General features: G+C 37.4%; 1 protein-coding gene across 2 annotated transcripts in view; it reads right to left on the reverse strand.

The window, feature by feature from the left end:
• Positions 1–27,564, reverse strand: part of LOC116287524 (uncharacterized) — a 39,609-nt gene that overhangs the window by 3,356 nt on the left and 8,689 nt on the right. The window contains exons 12-38 of one of the 2 annotated variants that reach the window (XM_089036911.1): positions 27,174–27,399; positions 25,193–25,281; positions 24,546–24,665; positions 23,956–24,264; positions 23,029–23,240; positions 20,907–21,048; positions 20,605–20,655; positions 19,783–20,096; positions 19,022–19,169; positions 17,635–17,936; positions 16,915–17,062; positions 16,437–16,511; positions 15,061–15,236; positions 14,176–14,260; positions 11,796–12,440; positions 11,094–11,279; positions 10,305–10,484; positions 9,611–9,790; positions 9,066–9,251; positions 7,963–8,352; positions 5,788–6,066; positions 4,281–4,664; positions 3,609–3,746; positions 2,630–2,913; positions 1,975–2,077; positions 1,727–1,825; positions 777–1,105 (exon numbers count right to left, since the gene is read on the reverse strand). In XM_089036911.1, coding sequence (XP_088893037.1) covers positions 777–1,105; positions 1,727–1,825; positions 1,975–2,077; positions 2,630–2,913; positions 3,609–3,746; positions 4,281–4,664; positions 5,788–6,066; positions 7,963–8,352; positions 9,066–9,251; positions 9,611–9,790; positions 10,305–10,484; positions 11,094–11,279; positions 11,796–12,440; positions 14,176–14,260; positions 15,061–15,236; positions 16,437–16,511; positions 16,915–17,062; positions 17,635–17,936; positions 19,022–19,169; positions 19,783–20,096; positions 20,605–20,655; positions 20,907–21,048; positions 23,029–23,240; positions 23,956–24,264; positions 24,546–24,665; positions 25,193–25,281; positions 27,174–27,399 — 5,780 coding nt within the window. Of the gene's footprint in view, positions 1–776; positions 1,106–1,726; positions 1,826–1,974; positions 2,078–2,629; positions 2,914–3,608; positions 3,747–4,280; positions 4,665–5,787; positions 6,067–7,962; positions 8,353–9,065; positions 9,252–9,610; positions 9,791–10,304; positions 10,485–11,093; positions 11,280–11,795; positions 12,441–14,175; positions 14,261–15,060; positions 15,237–16,436; positions 16,512–16,914; positions 17,063–17,634; positions 17,937–19,021; positions 19,170–19,782; positions 20,097–20,604; positions 20,656–20,906; positions 21,049–23,028; positions 23,241–23,955; positions 24,265–24,545; positions 24,666–25,192; positions 25,282–27,173; positions 27,400–27,564 lie in introns of those variants that run through there. The other variant, XR_016121141.1, reaches the window with a different exon arrangement.

Below are 27,564 nucleotides of genomic sequence, written 5' to 3' on the forward strand. Positions count from 1 at the left end.
AGTTCCTATAACTCAACTATAACATTCCACAAAAACAACTTCACAAAAAAACATTTGTGTTTTTGTGCAATGAACTGTTTAAGTCGAGTGATAGCGACTATAAATCTCTAAAATAGTACTATTTTTCAGTATCAACTTTCTTTTTATTTCATGGTTTTACTTCATGCACTCTACTTTTGAGAATCTCATGTGGTTAAGATATAATAGTTTGGGTATTTTACGGGTTTGTAAAACATTAGAACGGACTGCTTTGGTGAAAACATGGCATAACCATACCGAAGAGGAGTAAACGTTAATTTGCTTCCATACATTTATATCCCAGTGGGGGTTGGGGAGGGGGATTGCAAAACGTTACAGTTCATGAATTGGAAAGGATTTCTTTATGGAGTTAAAATTAATTGGAGTTAATGGTGGCATGGGTGGCGTAGTGGTTTACTGTTCAGGCTCAGACTGGATCATACGTGAGTTGAGTTTGTTTGATGTGTTGCTCTCTCCCTTGCCAGGAGGGTTTTCTTCGGGTTCTCCGCCGGGTTTCCTACCTCCGTAAAAATCAACATATGAGTTGAGTGTGTAAGTTGTAAATATAGAATGTAGTAGTAGTACGTGTGGAGGGAACCTCACGGAAGAGCCCCGTACGGGGAGGGGTGGTTGTAAAATATGTTGAAAAATAACAAATCCTGTGTCTCTAACGCAAAATAGTTTTAAAAATTAAAACAATGCCACAAATTTGAAATATAAAAATAATATTTAAGAGAATGGCATGTGTTTCTTTCTACCTGTAATCCTCTTGATCGTTCTTCATCTTGCCCAACAGATAAATACACTTTTCTTTCTCTAGCTTCATTTTTAGGGAACTTGAGCCAAAACCAGAAAGTAAAGCCGTTTGTACACGAGGGAGAGGTTAAGATACAAGAGGTGCTCAAGTCCCCGAGTACTATTTGTCCTGTACTTCCATGTGTGACAAGAGCCTGGTTTACGGGACCAGCAACGGATGTCACACCGCCTGTCGTTTTACCGTGGGTGAACCCCAGAAGGTTGGTGACATTTGAAATGGCATCCAATGGCCAATAATGAGAAGCCTTGTGAAATATCGTACTCTTTAGTACTGCGTTATGTAATGCAGAATTAATCATTAATATGAATATAATCGAAATAATTGTATTTTTTTATTTGTAAAAGATGTACTGAAGTTGTTTGTGCCTCTTTCCTATGCTTTGAGGGATCATCTCCGGAGTCTCTGGTTTTCCTCTGTCCAAAGTAATATATTTATTTATAAATTGCCATCGAAATTCAGTGGAGCAAGAGCCACTCTGTGGACCACTACTAAGCCTCATTTTATTTATCTTTCCTCTGGTTTTTCTGGTTTTCCTCCAACCCAGGAACATTGTGATTGCATTTATAGTTTATTCTTTGCTTGGTTGGGTGGGATGGGGGTTGTGAATTTTTCAGCCCAACTTTGGGTACTATCAAAAATTGGGAGGCATTTTGTCTTGGTGTCGATTATATTCTAAAATCCTAAGACGGGATGAAAATAAATAAAGCTTGTAAACAGGATGGGCTACCAAAAAGATGTTGCTTTAAAAAGCATAATTTACATACATACTAAATCCTCTCCCTCCAAAAAACGGTCACTAATGTGGACTACACAACTGCATCAAGACGGTCATTAGTGAGAGACCCGGATCTGTGGATATTTGTTGCGAAGATGTTATTTATATGAGCTTACCATCATAACAAGTACTATTGACGTATTTTAGTCCTTTACAATCACATTCTCCTTTGTCATCGAGGCAGGCGAATCCTTCATTACAAGGAGGATAACAATCTAAGGTAAAAGATACACTTTTTATTGATTGCAAGGATCTTTATACGGAAGCTAACGAAGAGAAAGAAGAATAAGCTCCATCCCACACCCCTTGAAATAACTGAACCATTTCTGGTGAATTGGAAACTTTTTTGTTTAAGTTAACTTACGTATATCAGTGAGACCTGCTGGACATTCAGACATGGACACTGATAAGTCGTCTATTGCTATGTCACTCTTGTAGCCCTGTCCAACGATTCCTGTAATATTGAGCTGATTCAGAAAAATGAATAAGCATTTATCATTATTGATTGTACGGCAAGGCAAGGCAAGGCAAGGCAAGGCAAGGCAAGGCAAGGCAAGGCAAGGCAAGGCAAGGCAAGGCAAGGCAAGGCAAGGCAAGGCAAGGCAAGAAAAATGTAATTTGTAAAAAGTTCCTGTTCACTTATTAGAACGCGTTTCCCTACTTATATTTTAGCTTAAAATAATCATTAACCTTTCCCTTACCATATTCAAAAAACATCTCGTCTCTCGTTTGCCGTTTACTTTTATACGCGAGCGCCTTTCTAAGGCCTACCATTTTTACCTTGGATTTAGGCTGACTTGAGGGCGCCGACGTCCAAAATCGATTTTCATGATTTTCTTATAATAGAAGTGAAATTATTCAAAATGAACACCAGTACGTTCATTTGGGTGGTATTCCACATCTTTGGACCAAACATGAACAAAAATAATTTGTTCAACGTGGCCCACCAATTTTCGATTATGTTTGATTTTTACAGACATTACCTCATAATATACCTATACTCTAAAAGGGTTTCTTACCGAAAAGAGGTTATTGGAATTAAGTTTTAACACAGCAAGTTTCCATCGTTTGCCCTTATTTCCACTTCTTTTCAGTATCGTAGTTTCTGTTTCTGCAACGGTTAGAGTATAAGCTGTTCTACTGTAGGTCTTGATTTTGACTACCAGGTCCCCCATTTCTTCACCATCCATGTAGTACCAGAATGAAAAGCACTTGTGATATTTTGGAAAGAACACTGGACTTATGAGGGACGCGCTGTCATGTTGCTGCGTGGGGTACGATGCTTCCAAGTAATAATAGGAACCTATTTTGTTATAAAAAAGAAGTGTAAAGCTACTGTCTGCATGTGCATATTGTGTATATTCATGGTACTGACATTTTAATTATAAGCAATAATCACATCTCAATCCAAGGAAATGCGTGGGAGATGTACGCTGCTAATGCACCGTCTCTCAACCATGCAACCTGGGTTCGAGTCTGGGACTTTTGATTTAAGTGATCATGAGTAGAGTTGCTTGTTGTTTATAATCTCTTGTACTTCGAGGGAAGTTCTCCTTCCTTTTCTCCGTTTTTTTCTCTCTTTAAAAATGATATCCCAAATTCTCATTAGATCTATCGGCAGTCTTATCTATTGAAAAGCCTGTTAGGCTTTCCACCTTTAACCCAAGAGAGTGGTAAATCCCGTTTGAAAATTATGCTCAAACATAGTATTCAACATTCAAATCCAAGTGAATAAGTATTTACAAAAAAAAGAAGTGCTCCTTTCCACGGCCACACATGGCACTGCTCTCACCAAATGGATTCATGTTGAGGTGCATTTTGAAGTCAAGGGTGCGTAGAAAATATTAATCTAGTCTCTCAAATCTGGGGTCTCGGTTTTAATTCATGGAATTAGAGCTCTACTTAAATTGCAGGGGTTTTTTCCTAGTTCTCCAGTTTTCCTCCCTCCACAAAATGTGATTTATTAGCTACTCGTGATTTGTGTTTGACAGATCATACCTTGAGGAAAACCATACGTATGATCCAGACAAGGTCCAGTGTCTGAACTCTTTGTACAGTTTGAATTGGTCGTCCAATTATATGGGTTATCATCAGCCTTGTCCCAGTGCGTTACATCTCCTTCCAATGTAAAAGTTGCTACAAAGAAGATTTTAAATTTGAATTAGTAATGTGTAACAGATCCGCAGGGAATTGTTATCAAGCATGTCTACTCTATAAAATAGAATGTGCATAACTGGGAAAAGCTGGGAGTACCGTGATGTGACGATGACGCTTCTAATTAGGAGCTAGCAGGCGTAGCTCAGTTGGTTAGTGCGCGGCCATTGGAGCTAGAGGCCCAAGTTTTGATCCTCAGGATCGCAACGTCTGTTTCGACTTCTCTCTGAGCCATGTAGCTTTGAATACTCTTTGAACAGAGCACTGATGAAGAGAATGGAGTAAATTGCGAACCGCCGGCTTCCATTGATAGCAGTTGAGTTTCAACTGAAGCGAACTACCGAAGTTAAGTATAGGTACCTAAATATAGGTACTTTTAAGTACATATTAATGATCAAAAAATCAGGTGTTGTTATTGGATGGACAGGTTTTGCAGCTTCTGTAATGAGTGTGCGGTATATGTTACATGCAACTTTCCTCCACAATGGCTGCTATGGAGTAACTTGCATTTCTTACCTTCGATGAAGTCCGCGTTAATCTGATTGGCTGTCAAATCTCGATTCCAGGCCTTCATTCTTGTCATAAACCTGAACATCTGATTAGTAGTTTGAATCTCAGATAAAACCAGATAAAAACGATTTCTGTAACTTGACCCAACACTTCGAAACTCTTTATCCTGCATGACAAGCATGGAGTTTTCATAACTTCTGATACCATTCTGTTCGCTCCACGAAAACGTATAGTATGACCAATAAGCACTGGGACTGATAGCTAGAAACCAAGCCTTATCAGTGGTAGAGAGATGAAAAGTAAACTGGTGTGGAATGTATTGAAGACTGAAACCCTCCCAGGTAAGTCCATCCATTGGAGTTGCTGTTCCAATTACAGATCTTGAGTTTCCTGCACATAGATAATTATGGAAATGATATCGGTGAATATTCACCCAATATTTCCAGATGTGAAGTATATGCCATTATAATGTAACTTTTAACTTAAAAAAATAAATAAAATGAAATAATTAATAAATAGTTAAGATCTTATTGAATATTTAAATTTTGTCATTATTGAATTATATGAACTTATTGACTGAGTGGGAGGGCCGTACGGGAAAATATTTGGCTCGAGGTGATGCCGTACGGGCCGAGCGCAGCCAGGTCCGTACATGACCGAGAGCCAAATATTTTCCCGTACGGCCCGACCTAAGCATTTTATTATATGACCCTCACGAAAAGAAGAAGAAGAAAGAAAAAAACAAAAACAAAGAAACAAAGAAAGAAATAGCAAATAAATGCTACAAAACGAATCTAGTCATTTAAAGATCTTCAGTTGCTTATTCAAAAAAGTGAAAAAGAGTTACCGACTTGGTTCTTGAGTTATAAAAGATCGTAAAAGGGGGTAATTACAATCATTCGGATCGGATTTTGTCCCAAACGTACGTACTAAGGTTTCGTGTGGAAAGTGAAGGATTTCAACGATTAAAAAGCTTAAAGTAAAAATCTAAACGACGGATCTTAAGTTTATCTAGCATTTCAAGTTATAAAATGTATTTGATGAGTTGCAAATATAAGCTTCAAGCTGAATTCTAGAAGCAAAGTCGGGCACAATTCGGCACCTCAAAATACCTTCCTTGTTATGCAATATTTCAAAAACTCGTGCTTCGTGTTTCGTTAGCGTTTCCAAACTCGAGAAAACATTTGAAAGCACGAGGCCGTATTTTCAAGTGTTTGGAAACCCTAACAAAACACGAAGCACGAGTTTTTGGAATTACAGGGGTGGATCCAGGGGAGGGGCGCAGGGGGTGCACATTGTCACACGATATTAGAACATTAGTAATTTAATGAGAAAGGAATACATTAAAAGACAAAAGAAAAAGTTCAGCTTCAGTGATCTTCTTTTGTTTTTTAATACAATTCCTATTCCACTAAATCACTAATGTTCTATTTTCGTATGACAACGTCCTTACAAGTAGGTACCTATCAAAAGGTACCTTCTTTGCCCTTTTACGAGCTGTTTACCCGCTTACCTAATCTATCTCTTGTTTTCATCTCAATGTAGGTGATAGGATGTCCAACGTTATTGTAGAACAGGTTAAGAGACTCATTGCCGATAGCGTTTGGACTGTAAGGACCAAACAAATTATACCCAGGATTGAAGCAATCTCTTTTATCATGATGCATATATGTCCAAAGCCAACCAGGACCATGCGTTTCTGCACAGCTTACGTTTACTTTATGATCATTGTCTTGGTCAATTGTGGAAAACCTCATATTGGCAATTCTACCTATTTCTCCTCCAATGTTTCCTGTGAATAAAAAGAGGTAATTTCTCGACTGAGACTTTGATGTTGATTTTTTTTGCTTTCAGTTGGCTAAAACTTAAAAACTAACTGTAAAGAAAATAATAATGATGATAATAATTATTATTATTGTGATAATTACGAAGATCCGAAAACGACGGACTACGATAGTGAGAATGAAATGCGGTTTTCGGGGAAACGATGCGACAAAATCTTAGCCTTATTATAGCTTTGTGATCTTTTATCGTAGCAGTAACAACGCGTTGTGATTAAAAGCCATTGAAGTATGGTGTGTTTTCCATTCATACGATACCATTCTTATGGGAAGCCATTTCAATGCTACGGCATTTCGTACGTGTATTTTGCTTTGATTTGATTTATGATTTATATAGCGCCTTTTCTATATGGATATAATCAAAGGCGCTTTACATTGAGTTGTAAATGACAGATTGCTTTTATGAAATTTACAAGCATGAGAGATGGTTGGTATGAAGTGTAGGCACTGAGGGTGGTCACTGCCAGGGTTTCTTTTTACGTCCTCAGTGGTTCTTTAACGTCCCTCCGATGTTGGTTAGTAATGATGAGTGTGGAGAGATCCGAGCCACTTGAAAGTCTAACCATTTGCAGATGTAATTACAAAGGCAGCACTTTCTCCTCAGCTGTTTTAAGACCCTGAGCGTTGGTCCGGCCGGCACTTGAACTACGACCTCCTGCACGAAAGTCCGATGCTCAACCAACTGTGCCAACCGGTTGGCGGTATTATGAGTGGTGTAAGTCATCGCCGTCAGTTTTCCACTTCTACCGCCGCCCGGTTACGGCTCAGCTGGTAAGAGCTTCGGTCTGTTGTGCGGGAGGTCATGGTTCATTCCAGGGTCTTAAAATAATTTAGGAGAACCTGCTACGTTTTTAATTACATTTACAAATGGAAAGACCTTCAAGTCTACTCATAAACACTTAAAATCGTAGGCCCTCTCTCCCAACCCTACCTTAAAGTGTATATCAATGATTTCTTTCCTTTCAAAATCACTTATTTGTGAATAGTGTAGTTGTATGGTTGCAGTATTTTGTATGTAAAAATGGTTTTAGGAGATATAAACATTTGAAATATCAATATGCAAATGAGATGACGTAAATTCAAGACTAATTTATTATACAAAAATGCTGTTGTGGAAAGTACCTGCTGTTTTTTTCATTTGCAAATTATCCTTATGATTGAAATATATGATTTTGTACACTTTTAGGTTAATTCACTTCAGAACACTTGTCGTAAATCACACTGCAAAATGTAACCCATTCTTGAATTTACGTCATCACATTTGCATATTGATATCTTAAATGTTTATATCTCTGAAAAGACAAGTCCACATACAAAAATACTGCAGCCATACCACTATACTGTTCACATATAAGTGATTTTGGAAATAATTTTTTTTCCTTGATATGCACTTTAACTTTTCAATGAAGAACATAAAAGAAACTGTTGAATTATTCTTATTCGTGTAAGAGTAGGGGAGTGTCTCCCGATTCAATAGCATATTCATATTTGTAGGCAAAATACTAATGTACGTGTAGCCCATAAAATGCTCCACTGAGCATATTGTAAAGCGCATTGAGACAATGTGAAATGCGCTGCATAAGAAAATCCCCCATTATACGATAACCATTCTTTGTTGCCATAACATTTATGGGTAACGTGGGCAGACAGGCAAATGAACTAAGAAAACTTCGACGCCGATGCAAGATAACAACTTATACGATGCCTAAAACTGTTGGCTCCTAAACGACAAAGAATGTCATGATCGAGTGCGTCTAAGGATTCTTAATCCAAAAGTTAGTTGTCCCACAGTTATGTTTTATACACCGATGTTAGTTATAGCTTACTTACTTTGCATGCTCGCTTACCTCCTCTATGCCATCCAATTCTCGCCTCAAACTTATTAGTTTCAGGTAGAATATTGAAGTATAAATAACGTATATATCTAGTTTGACCAATAGAATTCTTGATTTTCAGCATTAATTCCTTCGTCCCTGGTAGTCTAGTTAAATGTTTGAGACCAAGCCAGAATTCGTTTTCTAAGTCACCGAACCCATATTTAAAGTCATTCCACAGCTTATTATGAAATTTTACTGAGCCGTCTTGACGCCTGAAGAAGACTTCCCATCCTCCGCCATCTTGTTCTTGATCACAGTATACTTTGACAGGTGCAGGGGACGTATCTGGATGTATATAGTAAACACCATTCTTTGTCTCTCCTAGCTCCAGTAGTTCTAAACAACTACTTGCTACTCTGGCTGCCGAAGAATTCAAAACGGATGTTTAAGTTTTGCTGAGTAAAGGTAAAAAGTTATCTGCGCGTGCTCAGACAGAGGTTTTCTTCTATGCTGAGAGAATATAAACGTATGCCAAATTGCACCCCCCCCCCCCCCCCAACCCCCCTCCCTCCCCCAAATGGCCACTAAAACATCGATAGTAAAATTTATGCCCATTGTTCAAAACCTACAAAAGAAAACAATAATATTCAATACAATACATATAGAATAAAACACTACATTTTGTTCCACTTGACCATAAATTTATAACCTAAAAATTGCGCATCAAACTCAAAAGATGGTCGAGGTTTTCAAGTTTTCTATACATAATAAAACAAACCTGGAATTATATTAGGTTAACGGAGTTCTTTAGCTTGGGCGTAATGTTTTCCCTTTACAGACCTCATTCTCTTAAGAATAATATTTTTTGTTTGATTTGTATCCATATTCATTTGTATTCGATTCTGACGAACAACCGTTAAACAAAGAAATGATGCTCTAGAGGAATTACATGTGCTTTGAAATAGGAAAACATTACGACCAAACTATCATTGTTTGAACGATTAAGACTTTCCAGATACGAGCTTATCTTCTACACTTTTGTAGCTCATTTTGATGTCGTTTTTCGAAAACTTAGGCATTTTGTATACCAAGTAGGTGAGCAGTGAACTAAAATAAAAGCGTATAGTACTCACGTTTCTGACAAACTTGTCCAGCATTTTCTGTACAAGGGACAGCTTTAAACCTTCCATCTGGAGTTAATGTTGTACAGTCTTCATTGTTGTTAAGGTTCTTGGGTTCCAGGACTGCCCAATTTGGATTAGTCAGATGGGACTGGTCATGCCATTTGAACTTGCCTTCGTTATCTACATCATTTAGACCTTTTATAGCAAGTAGGAAAAAAGGGGGGGAAAACGTTTCTCACAGAATGACAAAATGATTAAATAAAAAAGGATACAACATATTTTATAAATGATTGAACAACTGAACGACTGAAACACTGGACCCCTGGACCCCTGGACCCCTGGACCCCTGGACCCCTGGACCCCTGGACCCCTGGACCCCTGGACCCCTGGACCCCTGGACCCCTGGACCCTCCAATCCCCCAACCCCTCAACCCCCCAACCCCTCAACCACTCAAACACCCAACCAATCAACCACTCAAGGGGTTGGGTAGGACTGGATGATGGTGGAATATGATGTGGATTAAATGAATGGATGAAGGAATAAGCTATCTTACTCATCCACACATTCGTAGCAGTCTCAGCCATCACTTTCTTCGTAACGTATCGTATTTGATCTTCTGTGGCTAACTTCATCAAAGTCATTCCATATTGCTCACACGCTTTTTTCGCATTGCTACTTGTCATAGATGAACTACCAGCCTTGTAACAATATCCCTTGTGACACATTAAACCTGCTATAATCAATAGTTAGGGTAAGCTTGTAGTTAAGTGTACCATTATATTACAAAGATTATGAAATGTTTTGATGGAAAACTTAAAAGCGCTGCTCAATGCTATTCAATGCTAGGCGAAAGCCCAACATGAAATTGGAATTTAGCAGTTGATTTTTTAGGAGGGAGAAAAACCGGAGAACTCTCCAGGCAAGACTCGAACCCAGGTCGCATTTGTGAAAGCCGACGCATTCTCATCGCACGTCACCCGTGCTTCTCAAAATCGTTCAGCAATAACTCATTTCATTCTATAGTTAGGATAGTACGTGCGCGCTAATTGGTCGAAAACTGTGCTTTATTAGTGAACGGAGCACAGTGCTGATCGACGCTATGGCGTACGCGAAGTGCTTTTCCGACAGTTATTGAAACAGTTTACGACTAATGTTTATATTTTGCAAACGCAATGCATTCTGGGATAGGCTACACTCCTCCGGCCAGAAGTAAAAGGGAAATATCATTTAAACATTTCTTTACTTACTTCGTTTACAAAGAGGGTTATATTCCCAATTACAGCGTACAAAACACCAGCGTTGGCCTGTTTGACATACGACTACACAGTCCTTGGATGCATCGTTATTATTCTTCCAGATGTTAGTGTAGGGAGAGCTAGTTCCGTCTGCCCAAACAGAAGTCCCTTCTATGCTTTTATCATTTAAACCTGTGGAGATGAACAAAATCAAGAAATTCACTTTTTTTAAATCATTTATTTTTATTTTGATAAGGTGCATATTGCTAGGTAAATTTCTCAAACGTATTTTAAATTCATAAGCTCAATACTAGTGAGAACGACTTTATCAAAGATTAAGTTTCACTCAAGTTTAGATGAAGACTTAGAAACTCATCAAGGTTATTCTCACGTTCGATCATCGACTACCCTCATCGACTGACCTACGAAATCTTGAGCTAGTGTCCCTCCTTGACTCCATGACTTTGACATACTGTCGATAACTTGTGGGAGCCTCTTTTGTTTTTAGACTCACTGCGCCGGTATGGCACACGACACCGATGTACAAACTCATATCGATCTATATAAGATTGATGTTCATCACGTGTATGGTCACTCTAATTCGACCAAACGTTTGCGAATTATTCCAGGGTTTTTTCGAGCTGTTTCAATAACATTCCTAAGTTTCAAACAGTTCTACAATATATTTTATGAATGTCCTCAGTTATAAAACACTCCTACTCGTTTATTAAACACGATATACTGTGTTCACTGATATCTTACATTAATATTCATTCGTAATGTATTGCTATATCTACTCACCGATATATGCATTTTGAACACTAGCTTTTGACAACATATCGGCAATTTTTGTTGTTTGGTCGGAGCTTGTGATTGACGCTAATTCAGCTCCTATTTTCATACATGCTTTATGTGAATTTAAAAAGTTTTGTTTTTGATTTTTCAGCAAATAGAAGCATTCGGTTTCTGAGCATCTTATCAAAGATTCTGTTGAAAAATATAATATATATTCTAGTTATACAATAGTTTTGAGTGGCGTAAAATGTCGAGCAAGGGATTTGTATGATATTCGTAGAATACACATGAGTTTACACATTCTAGTGCTTAATACGCGCTTATAGTACGCGGTTATCTTTATAACCCTTTCTCACATTTTCAAAAGTGTGGTATAAAAAATATATATCGAGCAAAAGTATAACATTATATCATAGACCAGTTGTGAGATTGTGGTCAAAGTCCGTACAAACATCTTAAAGCATCATCTACAAATATGTTTTACAACCACCACTCTCCATACGGGGCTCATCCGTAAGGTTCCCTCCACTACATCCTATATTTACACAGGGAGCAAACAACACATCAAACAAAAATAGAAAAACTCAATTATATTCCAAACATATTTTGTATCATTACTTTGGTTATCGATAATAGTACGCATTACCTTCTTATATGCCAAACATATTTTGTATCATTACTTTTGTTATCGATAATAGTACGCATTACCTTCTTTTAACCTGATCTTTATCTCGACAGCCTTTAGATTACCCGATGTACCAAGCAGTTTTTCCCATTTGATACCCTTCCAGTTGGTTCCACTTGACTGTGCATCATATATATTATTCAAATCAGCATCTTTGCATTGCTTGTACCACCAACCACCCTGGAACTTAGTTGTGCAATTAATGTTACCGGGATCATTGTTTTTGTCTTTCGTTGAAAACACAGCTCCGTTGTGGAACAAAAACGAATCCCCCGCCGTACCAGAATATCCACCTACACTGAGCTTATAGTTCGCTTGTTCGCTAGCGATTGCAAACGTATCGTATTTAGCGAAATAATAATGTCCAGAGAATTTTTCCATTTCGATCAGTAGTTCTACTGGGGAGGAAGTCATAAGGTGAAGGTTGTCGTTCCCGATCCAAAATTCACCTTCAAGGTCTCCAAAACCATGTTTGTACTCATCCCAGGTTCGATAGAAATCGACTGTGCCATTGATTCGCCGTTGTATAACAGTCCATCCACCACCATGGCTCATTTGATCACAGTATAGGGGCATGGCCGGGGCGTTTGGCAAAGCTTGAATGTTGTATATTCCATTCTTTTTGTTACCTTTCAGAAGAACGTCTAAGCATGTTGTGGAACTAAACACTAAAAGCACAATAAGGTTAGCTATCAAATGTTTGATTGGACGATATTTGTGTTTAAAATGTATTAGGCCAGGATACGAAAAATGACGATTTGCTCGAAGTTTTATTTATTTATTTATTTATTTTATTTTTTTATATATATTTTTATTTTTTTATATTTTTTTGAAATTTTGTAACTTTAGATTTTATCTTTCATATGTTTGTGAAGCTTTTTGCGATATTTGATTGGAAAAGCCAACATTTTTAGAAAATCAAAATGGTGACTTTATCAAGCATATCCCATCACTTAAAGTGCTACTACGACGAAAATCGCTCAAACTTGGATTCAGCTGAAACTTCCTAAGAATACTCTTTAAAGATCCAATAATCAATGTATGAAGTGTTTTCTCGATATTCAGGACGAAAGTATGATATTTTTCCGATTATTTTTTGGAGTCTGTGACGCCATACACTCAACATCGAACATCGCTCCATACATTTCTTTGTAGTTTATGATCAAAATATCAGTAGTAAAGGGAGAAAGAAATACCCAAACACCCCAAAATATAAATTATAGTCACAAGTAATGTGAAATGAGCACATTAGCCACCCTTTGGGCTTCATAGGAATAAAATAAATTAAGGATTTATATACAAAGAAATATATGTAGCAATGTTTGATGTTGAGTGTATGACGTCACAGACTCCAAAAAATAATCGTAAAAATATCATACTTTCGTACTGAATATCGAGAAAAAACTTCATACAGTGATTATTGGACCTTTAACGAGTATTTTTAGGAAGTTTCAGCTGAATCCAAGTTTGAGCGATTTTCGTCGTAGTAGCACTTTAAGATATGCACATCTGCCATCTCCTACGTAACAAGTGGTTATTTTGATCCGATGGCGCGAGACAAATCCACTGTCACAAACTGATGTAGTGTTTGTTTGAGACAAGAGACAAGAGACAACGATTTGCGAATATTTTTTTTACAACGCAGTGGCCGAATTCGAAGGCCTGGAATAACAACTCGCGGGATGCTTGCAATAACGAGGAATCTAAATCTTTGTTCTCGTAAAAAGATCCTATCGTCCAGAACACCAGAAAATTTGACAAGTGACGACAAAAATGGAAGGCTCAAGGTGTTTTGGCCACACCATCGTGGCTCCCTGCAGCTTCCGTCTCCAAACAAATGCTTAATGCATTTTTCTTGAATGTTTTTTGCTAAAACCTCAAATTTTAAAAAGCTACAGGTCACTTGGATTTCATTTGATTCGTCTAAACTTTGAAGAGTTTATAAAGTAACTCATGATCCAAAAAAAAGGTATCTCCGATTTTCAAAATTTAATTTCTTTCCAAAGTTATGACGCTTTTTACTCTAAACAACTCTCCTAAAGCAATCGCCGAACGTTGATCAAAAATTAGCGAGAGATATAAAAAAGGTATCGAAAATACAGACACCCTGTTTGAGCTTTTTATCTCCTGAGTATGTTAAGCCATTTTTCGCAAACATAGCTTAAAATGTACGTGCCCGTTCATACCGGCACAAATTGTAAGTACTGATGTACGTGTTTTGACATAGTAGATTTAATTTACGCATAGTTATTTTATTGTTGATAGTTTCACCGCTTTTAAGATAACCTCAAGTCTGCGGGTCTACACTAAGTCGTTATGTGAATGTTTTTACGCTTAAATGGACTATTAAAGCGAAGTCATAAATTTGTCACGTATTGCATCTAAACAATAACTATAACTTACGTTTAGCCAAAACTCTCCCAACGATTTTACCAGAAACATTCCTTGTCATGCTACTGATACATGCTTCTCCAATGACATCAAACATCTGAAATAGTTTGTTTACGTTAAGCTAGTGGTCATTTTGTCCGTAGTCAAGCAAAGCAACCGACGGCTTCCAGGGGGTAATCTGGGCGCGAATCACGTTTAATATGTTATAATAATAGGGTGGATACTCGGTGGGTACCCTGTTGTTTATCTCAGACCTGAGTTAAACAATGTACATGTACCAAAGAACGCGGGTATACTTTACTATGTATAATTCATAATATTAAAAAAGATATTTTATTGCTTGAACATAAAACCAAAATATAACGAAAAAAGTTTTTTGTCGACAGCTGAAACAATGGAATCAATTTGTACTAACATGTGATTTTTCTGAGTCCAGAAACGAACCCGGTACTAACGGAGAGGGGAGAGATGAGAAGCGAGTGCACTACTTAATATAGAGAAGTGGGTAAGGCTTTAAAAAAATTTTCGTGTTTAGGAAGAGTAACTATGAACACCCAGTACTGAAGCATATCGACATATCTTTGAGAGGGGAGGAGGGGGTATATTTACAGGTACCCACCACAAAATTAATAAAAACAAGTCCATGTTTTGGTGCATTGTTTTAAATTGCCCCTTAAGCTTATTAGCCAAGAAGGAGGAAAAAACTGGTTGGAGTTGGTAATGCAAAGCATTTGCGGGACTGTTTTTTAGGGACGAAATAGACGCCATCATGGAAATGTGTCCCCCAAAAAATATCATAATGCATTCAGTGCTATTTCGATCCAATTAGATTCAATTAGACGCAATTTTTTCTTCAACCTCGGAATGGCTAAAAGAATCAGTTTGGAAGTTTCTTACCCGTATATTATAAACTTGAGGTGTAAGAGGAACACTGTACGTTACATCAAACTGATGGTACTGGCAGTCGTAAAGTACCGCTGGAACAACACACTTGACCTCGTCAAACACTTCGACGTAGATTTGTCTTGTACATCCGGGACATGAGATGGCGTGTTCGCAATATCGATAAGAACCTTTTGGAATGAACGAAAAAGTTATGATTTTTTTTTTGACCAGTTCTGTTTCCCTCTCAACCTTTCTGTTCAGTTTAGTTTAGTGTATTTAACATATTAACATATCTTAGTATAATTTTAGACTTGAATATATAGAGTTTCTTGAGCTGTGATCGGTCGAGCGACCGATGATTCGAAGACGATAATCACTGCTAGAGCGGTGATTATGAGGTTTTTCAAAGTTTTCCAGATGGGATGCAATCCTAAAACGTTTTTTTTATCCTGCATTTCGTCTTTTTACTGATATCCAAATCTAAGATTATACTAAAAGAATATTCCCCTCAGGCTCAGTTATTATGGTGATATTTATCTCCCCACACTCATCATTTCTAATCAACCAACATCGAAGGGACTTAAAAGAACCACTGAGGACGTAAAGAAACCCTGTCAGTGACCACCCTCTGTGACTACATTTCATACTAACCATCTCTCATGTAAATTACATAAAAGCAATCTGTCATTCACAACTCAATGTAAAGCACCTTTGATTATATCCATATAGGAAGGGAGCTATATAAATCATAAATCATATTTCAAACTATATGCACATAGACCTTAATTACAGAAACTACATTTCTTTTGTACGATAATCCGAATATTTTAACATTTTTTTAACAAATTTGTTTCCCAGTTAATCACGTCCTCTTGCCATAAAAATTCCCATACCTAAATTAAAGACAATATTTTTCAAAGGTTTGATCGAAAAATGAAGTAAATCTCCTCTTCAGGAAATTCAGCGAGAAGTTTGATATGAAACCGGCCATCTTCAAACCAAAGTCATAATTCCAAATATGGTTTCAAAACTGCTAATTTGAATATTTGAATATTCCGGCTCATGGTTATAGTGTTACAAGTTTTTACTCCATTATAGACCCCTTGCATTAAATCCCTACCTACGGGACGACTGCGGGACATCATTGAACATGTAGAGAATTCTATTGTTTTGACCCCCAGTTTGAGTTGTTTTGACGTCACATGCAAGGGTCAATAGGCCTGATGGGAAGAAAAGGCTGTATTTTTGTCAGTCTGAGATAAAAATGGCCATTTTTTCAAGCGCAAATCAGTAACCAATTTTTACTATAAATGCCGATTTTTAAAATTGGAAGTGTAAGGTTCGAAACTAAAGTTGAAGTTAAAGTGAAAGAATCGCTCAACACGTACCTGTTATGTTAACGACTGAAGAAATCGGTGCGTTGATTTCTAAAGGTCCCACAAGTGCAAATGACGGGTTATCTGCTGGTTATTAGAGGAAGATATTAGTTATTTAAAGTCTCGGTTGGGTAGTAAATTTGATAGAAGATCTAGAACCATGCAGCATTGAAGACTAGAACAGTTCTCGTATACTGTGAAACGCTCGCGGCACGAACACGGTCGTGACACTGCAAGGTGGTGGCAAGATAATTTACTATATCCATCCAATCCAAAGCCCGAAATACGTCATGAAACCGGCGGACGCGCGGTCACGTCAATGTCAAAGTACTACCAGATCAATCGCGTGACAAAAATATACGTCATTCAAAATTCTAGAAATTAAAACATCACGGTCACGACAAGCTTACGGCACCGACGTTTTTACAATCATACGAAAACTGCGCACGTCATTGCGCCAAAAAGACGTGAAATGTTGTAGGACAGTTACCTTTAAAGCATCCAAAAAGCTCTATTTTTAAGCATATTCCATTTGAAGAACTGGCTTCTAACGGATAGACTCGAATGAATCTTGACTCAATAGATGGATTGATAGGGCTAACAACTACAGATGTACCGTCTGTATTGCCATCCATTATCTAAAAAAAAAAAAGACAATTAAACTCTTACAAAACCAGCAAAAATTATAACCAGTGACCAACGCTTCGAAGCCGAAGTTCCGATAATGATGATCTTGGTAATGGCGTCTATATGACTACAATGAAACGTCGTTACATTCCCGACTATAGTTTTTGTATCGTAAGTTATTATCTGATTGATAGAAATGGAAAGCTAGTTTTAATGGCTCTTTGACGGCTATTGTCTGTTCTGGACCCATATTGAGTATCTGGATGTATAGCATTGGTTTTGATGCCTGGATCTGCACCAGCCATCTAATATGACCAACTTGTTTTTGTTTTGTGTGTTGCTATGTTTTTTGTTTGTTTGTTTGTATTTTGTTTTGTTTTGTTGTTGTTTTCTTTTGTTTGCTTACGTTTTTATGTGCCAAATGGCTGCGACTGAATTGTCAACTTCATTTCTTTTACTAATATAATCAGAGTAGAGTATATCATTGTATTTGGCGGGAGCCTTGACGACAAAACGCGTGCGCCACTAGTTCTTTATAAGCATTAGGTTAGTTTACATCTTCTGGCGTCATATAATCATTTACCCTCAGATCGTCATCCCATGTGTGATTCATCCATCTCAACCCTTCTTGACTGTACGCAAGGTAGAATCGTTTAGTCCAGAAAAACCCAACCAATCCCTGAGTAGCAATGCCAGTGAATATGGTAGGTTCTCCTAAGTCAACCTGTAAGTATTCTGGCTGTGTATACAGTGCTACGCACCAAGCAGCATTATGGTTAGGCCCAATCCTGGCTTTCTCTGCCGAATAGGGGGCACTATGAGATGATGAAGCAGAAAAACGATTGTCTGGAAGCCGCTCATCGACTCCGAGTGGACCAAAGCAGGCTGAAATCATCAAGTTCAATGTTAATTAATATGTTTAAGGAAAGTAAAAAAGTTTGGTCGATCTAAGTCAGGGCACGGCTAACTCACAGACTGAACCCTGAAACAACCTCTGGGCTGATCTAAGTCAGAGCACTACTAACTCACAGACTGAACCCTGAAACAACCTCTTGGCTGATCTAAGTCAGGGCACTACTAACTCACAGACTGAACCCTGAAACAACCTCTTGGCTGATCTAAGTCAGGGCACTACTAACTCACAGACTGAACCCTGAAACAACCTCTTGGCTGATCTAAGTCAGGGCACTTCTAACTCACAGACTGAACCCTGAAACAACCTCTTGGCTGATCTAAGTCAGGGCACTACTAACTCACAGACTGAACCCTGAAACAACGTCTGGGCTGATCTAAGTCAGGGCACTACTAACTCACAGACTGAACCCTGAAACAACCTCTGGGCTGATCTAAGTCAGGGCACTACTAACTCACAGACTGAACCCTGAAACAACGTCTGGGCTGATCTAAGTCAGGGCACGGCTAACGTAATCACAGATTGAACCCTGAAACAACCTCTGGACCGATCCAATTAGTCGGGGCACGGCTAACTCACAGTTTCAAAATTGCTCATACATACATACATACATGCATACATACATACATGATTTAAGTAGTATAAATCAGAATTACAAATTACAAAAAGCAGTATACTATCTTAAACCAGATACAAGCTATCTATAATTACTATAAAAAAGTTGACCAAGATAGATAGCTAATATATTTTTGATTAGCAATTTTTAAATATTGAGGTCGAGAAGAGATAAAGACGTATTGTACAGTAATTAACATAAACGAAGAGAAAAAAAAAATGTTTACAGTATGATATAATAAGCAAATCAATCTTTAGGTCTTGGTTGACCAGTGGATGCCGTGTTGGATGCTTTGAAGACATGCATGTGGTAGTGCCTTAGATCAGCTAAGAGGATATTTTAGCATCCAATAAAATTATTATATTTTGTTTAGCTAGTCAGTTATATTTAGATTGGATTCAGGTTCTATAGTGTTAGCTTAAAAAAACAACAAATACGTACTTGTGTCCATGGGATATCCATATACTTCGAACCTAAAACAGGGATATTGGTGCCATGACTTGGAATATATCTTTAAGATTTTCGTGTATAACAATTCTTTTAGAGAGTGAAAGACTACAGTGTGTCGATCATGACTGCCAATGAAAGTCTGAAAAAATATAGAAAACCAAATCAAGACATATTTATTTTATATGCTTGTATATAAAAGTAAAAAGAGAAAACAGGCAACTTCCAACTGTTCCAAAAAATTGTACTTAACGTTTCGGCCATTCGGCCATTCGGCCTTCTTCAGAAAAAATAATAAAGATATATACAGGATAAAAAGTAAAAAAGCAAAGTAAAGCTTACCAAAGTTCTAAATTAATTTTCTAAATGATTTTTTTTAACCTAAGTTAAAATAAAACAAAAAAATCACAAGGAAATTTAGACATGGAATTAACCTATTTCACCATGACGTCACATCAAAACAATCTATTGTTTAAACGCAAAGGATCATGGTCGTCGGAGGGGGTCAATGCAAATTCACTGAAAATTGAATAAAACCCGTATCAATCAACGAAGAGAAGTAGAATAGCCAGCAAACGCTCAGAATAGTTTTTAGTACATATTAACACATATTATATCTGAAAACCAGGCTATTTTAGATTAAGCTGTTTTGCTAGGAGCAAATTTTGTTGAATTTTCTATTAGATTTGGCGATTATATCCCTCACATAAACAAGCAGTGACGTCATAGTGAAATAGGGCAATTGACATCTATACCTTTTTAGAACCTTTTTCTTTATACCAGACAAATCCTCCATCTTTGTAATTCAATTCAAACTTTGTGGTCCACTCATCACTTGAAGGGCTACCTTGTATAGCTATACCGGTCACCAAAACCTTCTCCTTAAACTCTATCCTCACGCGAAAGTCATTATTAAGATCACCAGGACACCAACACCCTTTTGATACTGATGTCTCGGTGCTGTGAAGAGCGGCAAATAATGGTCTGTACTTTGCCCCACGGTCATTACCTGATGATTTTATCGAAGAACTAAAGTTTTCTTTGCCAAAGGCCATTGCTTTTGGACCAGCTTGAGTCGCAGTAAAACAACCAACAAAAAGAAAGAACAAATAAGCGAACCAAAAGTGGCAAACAAAAATGATGCAAAAAAATAAATAACCATGTCTAGTCTACCGTGCGGACTGTGGCAGCCGACAAGGAAAGGTGGGAGAGTTCTTTGAAAAATGGGGATGGTAAATTTACTTTTTTTAGTAAAATATGGCTTATTTTTGACAGTTTTCAATGTACGTTGTTCGCGCAATTCCACGCATTCCGACGGCTAAAGGAAGTCGGGGACCCCCATTTTTTAATGTGCTTATTTTATTTCTAGTAAGATGTACTTTTATCATGCAAAATTTAAAATTTAAAATACTTTAACAGTCTAGTTTTAAACTTCTCACTTCTAACTTTAATTCAATGACCGATATGCTGAGGAATTTCTGCTACTTTTCTCCCGCTGCGGTTTTTGCTGTTGTGTATAGTTTACTTAGGACATCATTATCACATTTTTGGTTTTGGTGTTTAGCTAAAAAACCTACCTGGGATTACAAGCTTGTTTGGCCAAGGCTGATGATTTAACCATGGATGTGCTGTGGAAAACATCAGAAAAAGGTTCAACACAAAGACAAGCAAAATACACCTTTTTATCAAGCTTTGGACGCGCAAAGGAAATTGCATAGACATGAGCAGAACAAGATTTGATTTCTTCGACATTGTTTTCCAATATCAGTTATATTCCACTGTTTATCAACGTCGAAGCTCAATAAAGATTGTCTTTCACAAGGTAAAGACATGTTGCTTTAAATTGGAAAATATTACGAACAAAGTCTAGATCTCTTACCGTTATTAATCTGCAACACTGATATCCTCATGATAATTTTGCTTATAAATTTTAAGGGGATGATTTTCAGGAGTCTTGCGTTAAATGGTCGTCGAAATGTGTGCGTTACTTTGGTGTGTTGGTCAGTATTGCCGGTAAATTCCTGTCAAATGAGAAAATGAACTTATCGTCATTTTTACATAGTGATTATGGTATGGAAATTCAAAATCAAAATCTTTTGAGTTGGAAGTTCCAGTGAAAGTTCAGGTAGTATGGATAACAAAAATAAAACAACATTGCAGTGTGTCTTGGTTGGTTCACGGTCAGAAATTCCGAATGACTATGGGAGGAGCTTATACGCCATAAAGCTACTAACGCTAATCACTATATTTTAATCCCTGTATTCTTATTGGCTCAATCACTTAGCTCGATTTGAAAAAAATATAAGAGAGCGTATAGCGTGCTAAACAGTTATCGAAATAGGGACGGAGGGAAAACATTATGAGGTAGAGAGACTAATGACTTGCCGTGGTGGATATGCTAGCTCATAAATGAGTTACTCCATAGCTTATATAATGCTCATATGATGGGGTTTTTTTTCAGCAGCTTTAATGCGTCCAGTGTCCATTGTCACTTAGGATTAATATTTGTTTGATATACGAAGGATAGCCAAGAGCTTTGAGATTTTAGATCAATAGGACATTAGGTTTTTGGAAAGCGAATTTTGCCCGATTTTTTCTTTTTAGTAACCAGGCTGGTATCTCCCATAAGAACGGCTTGAACAGTTAAGTATTGATATCCAAAAAAAATGGCGTGAAAAAATTGCGTTGTCAGAAGGATTAGGCTGAAACGTGCTTTACGATGGATAGCCATTCTCGTATCCAGACCCTTTCTTACCAAAAAATTGAACCTCCGATTTTACGTTAGAAAGCTGAAAAGGCTTTGAAAAGATAGGTTAAGTTGAGGATTGAAGAACCGAAGGAAATCTTTTGATTTTTGGAGTTGTATTTGGAGAAAATGTGGACAAGACACTGAACTGTCGGAATGGAAAAGTTTCCAGTAATTTGATCCTGCGTTTCGCGCAATGCATCTATGTATTGCCAGGGGGCAAACAAAGCAAGTTGTCACAAGTTGTTAACATCTGCACAAAAATCTAGAGACAATTAGTCGAAGTGTCGCTATGTACTTTCACGATCTAGCTTACGCAAGAAAATCGAGTTTTCCTACTGTAATATCACACTATTCAAACAAAACAAATTACGTATTCGATGAATACACATTCCTCGACTTCATATCCGATAAAATTAGAGAGATAAAGTGCAATATTTACCACCGAATCACGGATTTTAGTGGAAAATATTAATCGTCCCCATACATCTCTTGTGACAACTTGCTTTGTTTGCCTCCTGGCAATCCATAGATGCATTGCGCGAAACGCAGGATCAAATTACTGGAAACTCTTCCATTATATGCATATACGAAGGAATTTACTTTAAACAAAACCAATAGATACTCTTCGATGGACACAGGTTTTTGCGTGAACTTTCCAAAATGGCGGTCATGTGTTGTCTTAAAAATGACAAGTGTTCTTAAACTGAATCAAGAATTGTATTTATTTTTACGGAACTTCAGTTATATGATAATTCTATATCGTGTCTTTCAAAATGACATGCACATGAGACGTTTAACGTCTTGAGCATCGAGAAGAAACTACAAAACTTGTGAGTACCTAAATATTTTTTGTATTTATTCATAACCTTGTTTTAAAAGGTCTAGTGACCCATGCCAACTGCGCAGGACCATTCAGAATTTCTGGCCATGAGTGTTCTGCCTGCTGAACAAGAAATTGATCCTCAGTGACCTCACACACTTGTTTTAAGGAGCAAGTGTGGCTTGTTTGGTAAGTGTGTTGCCTGCTAAGCAAGAGGTCCATAGTTTGATCCCCAGTGGCCTCACACACTTGTTTTAAGGAGCAAGTATGAAGTGGTTGGATAGTGTACTGTCTTCTAATAAGGAAAATGTGCATAGCTTGATCCTCAGTGACCTCACACACTTTGGTTTTAAGAAGCAAATGTGACTTGGTTCGTTATTATGATGCCTGATAAAGCTAGATTACTAGAAATTACAGCAAAAGTAATCATACCGTAACGACAGAGCCATCTTTCACTGACATCCACAACTGCCCATCAATCGAGTAATCTATTCTATAAGACGTGACCCAAGCAGGTTCAGAGCTAGCTCCTTGGGTTATGATCCCAGATATTAATACTGCTTGTGGAAGCTGTATTTGTAGAAAATCACTGACTGAAGTTACGTTGATTGCGATATTGTCTGTTTCAGTTTCTGATGTCCATGCTGAAGTGAAAAAATACAATTCCACATAGTTTAGTAGTTTTCTCTTCTAAAATTATATGGCTTATTGACTTGCATCAATACGTAAGTTGTACGTATCCATTCCCCTCTCTGATTCTTCTTCTTTTTCAGGAAGGGGAATGTTTAGCCCCCCTTTCTTCCGTCTGCATAAGAGAGTGACCCTCCTCTTGAAATTCGTTGGATGACATCTTGTTCCTTCCCTATATGTAATTTGAAATATTCGATGGCCCTCTTTTTTGATTGAGTAGACTGAAATTTAATGGCACTCCCCTAGATTACTTCGCTCATCTAATTTTTGAAAAGCAGTTTTTCGCTTCCAAAAGATTTTGAAAGAAGAATTAAGCGCTACTTTAAAAAATAGACACAACACATTAGAGTTTTGCAGACAAGTTTCACTTAGCAACTCAGATCATGTGCCTTTGTCAGTGTAAACCAGAATGTTTATTGCAATTTACCGGCTACTATTAAACTTTAGCTAAATGTGAATAACGAATAAGAAAGAAGGCAATAACATGTACTTGGGAATTATAATGAGCATTTCAGATTGTCATGGTGAATTGTTGGTTAAGAGAAAGTTTCAGTAATCTTAATTTTAAGCTGTGAGTTGTCGTTTGATCTTAGATTAACATTTATTACAGCGGCATGGTATAGTTAATCGTTCAGCATGGTTTTAGCAGTATAATGCACTCGAGCTCACCTCCAAATATTGGTATCTTTTTTGACAAGCTGATCGAGTTATGCTGCCATTTAATTTCTTCAATCCAGTCCCGTCTATCGAGGCCTTTATATCCATAAAGTATGTAACGATTATTGGAAGATATTGCTGGGTCTTGTGCTCCGATATTTTTCAAGGCTTCAACCAGTGCCGGGGATGTCACTTTACTACTTGTTTTAACAGCTACCAAGACGATTGTGCCATTTGGTGTATTATTTAGAAAACTGGTAAAACGATCTTCAGCAGTTACATCATTAAGAACATCGAATGTCTCTTTTTCCTTTACTTGGCCTAGAAACAATTATTTACAGTTAAGTTTTTATCCATCCATCTATCCATCCACGTAACGTAATGCACGGCTTATAGGTAGACCAGATTTTTATATATGCAAATTTATGTAACTATTTGATATAACTTCCGTGGATAAATTAAGTTTGCAATGAATTCCAATTCCAATTCCAATTCATATATCCATACATACATCCATCCATCATTCCTTCCTTCCTTTATTCATTCATTGGAGAACCAGTCCAAGTTTATTGTCAAAAATAAACAAAAGTTTCTTCACTAACCTGTCGCGTAGTCGACTAAAACTACGAAATGGCCAGTGTTGCTTGAAGTATACGTTTTACTATTTACTGTAATATGTCCATTACTTGGATGAGAGTAAAGGACGAAATATGCTTTGTGTACTAAAAGAAGAAAAAAAAATACAAGAATGAGTAGTCGTATGATAAATGAAGAAATTGATGGATGGATGGTCAGTATATATTTGCTAGAATATGGTACGATAATGGATCATTGTATCTTTGTATTGAAATTATAAAAATTTTCGCAATAATTAATGTGAGGCAAGTTGGTAGCCGATCGTAATTTCATTAAACTTAAGTAGGCAAAGGACAAATAATTTAACTAGAATATTCAATGCTAAAAAGGTTTAAAACGTTATGACCGTTCAACGGTCGAAGCAATATGAATCCCTGAAGACCAAAGGTAGCCCAAACAACGGCTAGCTTGTGGTTTAGGCATGCGTAGTTGAAACTTCCAGTACGAGATTGAAGGACCAGAAGATAACTCAAAATCGGCTACAGCCAGAGCCGTTTCTTGGTGCTGACAGAGATGAACGTGGGCTCCGGGTACGAGATTGTGTTTACGAAAGAGAAGCACGTTTTAAAATTCATGTTCATCCGTAAAAAAATTACTAACAAGATCTACTAACAAGGATATCGTGGCGTGTCTTTTTCTCCTTCGAAAAGCTCAGTATGTTCAGCCTTGAGCCAGAGTGATACGGTAATACCACCAGGACACCTGTGATTTTGGTTGGGTATAGTTTATTGATAATGGTCAATTATATAGTTATACGGCGATATGAAGCCCCGCACACCACACCACACCACACCACTTGAAGAACTTGTTTGTAGGACTGTGAAAAGTTCGGTTCCTACGTGACTCGCCAAGACCTTTAAGTTTTCTAAAATGTTGATTGGCTTATTTTTTCCTCGTACTCTTGGTCTAGCAGTTCATTGTCCAAGCAGTGTTAAGGCCGGGTTTAGGGCATTTAATAGTAAACAATGGGATGGATAGCGTACGCCCGGAGGGGCCACGCCCACGCTCTTGTCTTAAGCTTTTTACAGTCAAACTCAAAGCTCTAATTCAATGACCCCTTCTCAAAAGTATCGTTGAAGCGAGGCCAACATGGAAATACAAAAGAAATCACGCCTTTTCTCGATGAAATTTGTGGCATTTCTTTTCTATTTCCTTGTTTCTCCAAGATAATTTAAGAAGAGTCCATAGCACAGCACGCCACACATCAGAGTACAACAAATGGAATCACATAGATAAAAGAGATAATATTCCTTCAAAGAACAATGTATAAAACATAACTATAAACATTTAGCATAAACCTAGTAGCGTAATATCACGAATCCTGAATCTGACTGGCTATAGACTGTTCACTTTATCTATCCTGTGATAGATAGTGAGTAACGAAAAACAAACAAGTGCATGGTCAAGTTTCGTTGAAATCTCTGCTTGTGACGTCAGTAGTGCGTGCGGAATTATCGTTACAAAAAACAGTCTAGTTCGTTATGTTGTTATATGCGAGTGGATCGTATTTCTCTCTTAAAAGATAAACGTACGGTCTGGTAGGATAAGTTATTCCTTTTTTATTTATTTTCGTATTTTATATTTCATTCTTGTAATCAGATTATTTTATTTCCTTTATTTGTAGAAAACCTATCTATCTATCCAGTTGTGTATCTTCGAAGATTCTTAGCTTAGATCGATTCAGAGCTATCAATGGTTTGAATCAGTGTATTTCTTTTGGATTGAGTTTAATCAGCTGTACCAGTTATCCTCTAATGTGATTGGAGTCACAGCATTGCAAAATGTTTTCTCGAAGAACAAAAAAGTCCAGAAGACAACTTATTCATATGTATTCAAGAATAAATTTAAACGGTGAGAACAGACGAAACAGTCGAGTTCGCAAAGTTGAATTTAATAAATTAGGGCCGCTGGTTGACCGTCGTTTTGTTCAGTAAAGTTTTCAGTGTGATTCTTTTTTTTTTCAATACTATGCCATGCCATGCCATGCCATGCCATGCCATGCCATGCTATGCTATGCTATGCTATGCTATGCTATGCTATGCTATGCTATGCTATGCTATGCTATGCTATGCTATGCTATGCTATGCTATGCTATGCTATGCTATGCTATGCTATGCTATGCTATGCTATGCTATGCTATGCTATGCTATGCTATGCCTATGCTATGCTATGCTATGCTATGCTATGCTATGCTATGCTATGCTATGCTATGCTATGCTATGCTATGCTATGCTATGCTATGCTATGCTATGCTATGCTATGCTATGCTATACTATACTAGTAAGTTTATGCTAAAACAATTAGACTACTCGTTCTCGTTCTCTATGAGTCAAATAGACCCGTAGTCTAATTATTAAATAGATGAATACTCAATCAAATGATACTTATTAATTTGTCTCAATTGAGGGTTATTTGTTGAAAACCGCGGCATTTCGACTGCAACTGCTAGTCCTCACTAGCGAATATCGCGGATTTTACCAATTCCACGAGTCTGCGATCGAGCGGCGAGGTAAGTATTTCCCGATACTCACAGCGAAGAGTAACACAGTTTGCAGTACACGATGAATAACATTTTCCATTCTATCAATACTTACTTAGTTGGCCGAAACAAGCAAACGTCCATTGTTTTCGAATAGACATAACTGCCGTCTGATACTCGTACGGTACGCATCATAGGAGATACATTACCAGCATTATGGTACAAGTCAAGGCCTCCTACAATATCACGAAAGTACTTATAATACCATGGTCGTTTTGGATTACCATGGGCGGTCCTGTAATCAGTCTTACTGAGAGGCCAGAAGTGACTCGTTTTTAACCCTATTAAAAGAATAGAAACACAAATGTTGCTTATTGAAGGAATTGAATAGAATACAAAACGGTCATAGTGATTAGAAAACAAACGAAGCCTTGAAGCCGTAGAGAGAGGGATAAAATGGGGACCGTCAGCTTCCATCGATAGCAGCTGAATTTCAACAGAATATT

The sequence above is a fragment of the Actinia tenebrosa genome, unplaced genomic scaffold, assembly GCF_029948245.1.
Source record: "Actinia tenebrosa isolate PJP-AT-01 unplaced genomic scaffold, QUT_ActTen_1.0 PGA_scaffold4__44_contigs__length_22323623, whole genome shotgun sequence".
Lineage (NCBI taxonomy): Eukaryota > Metazoa > Cnidaria > Anthozoa > Actiniaria > Actiniidae > Actinia > Actinia tenebrosa.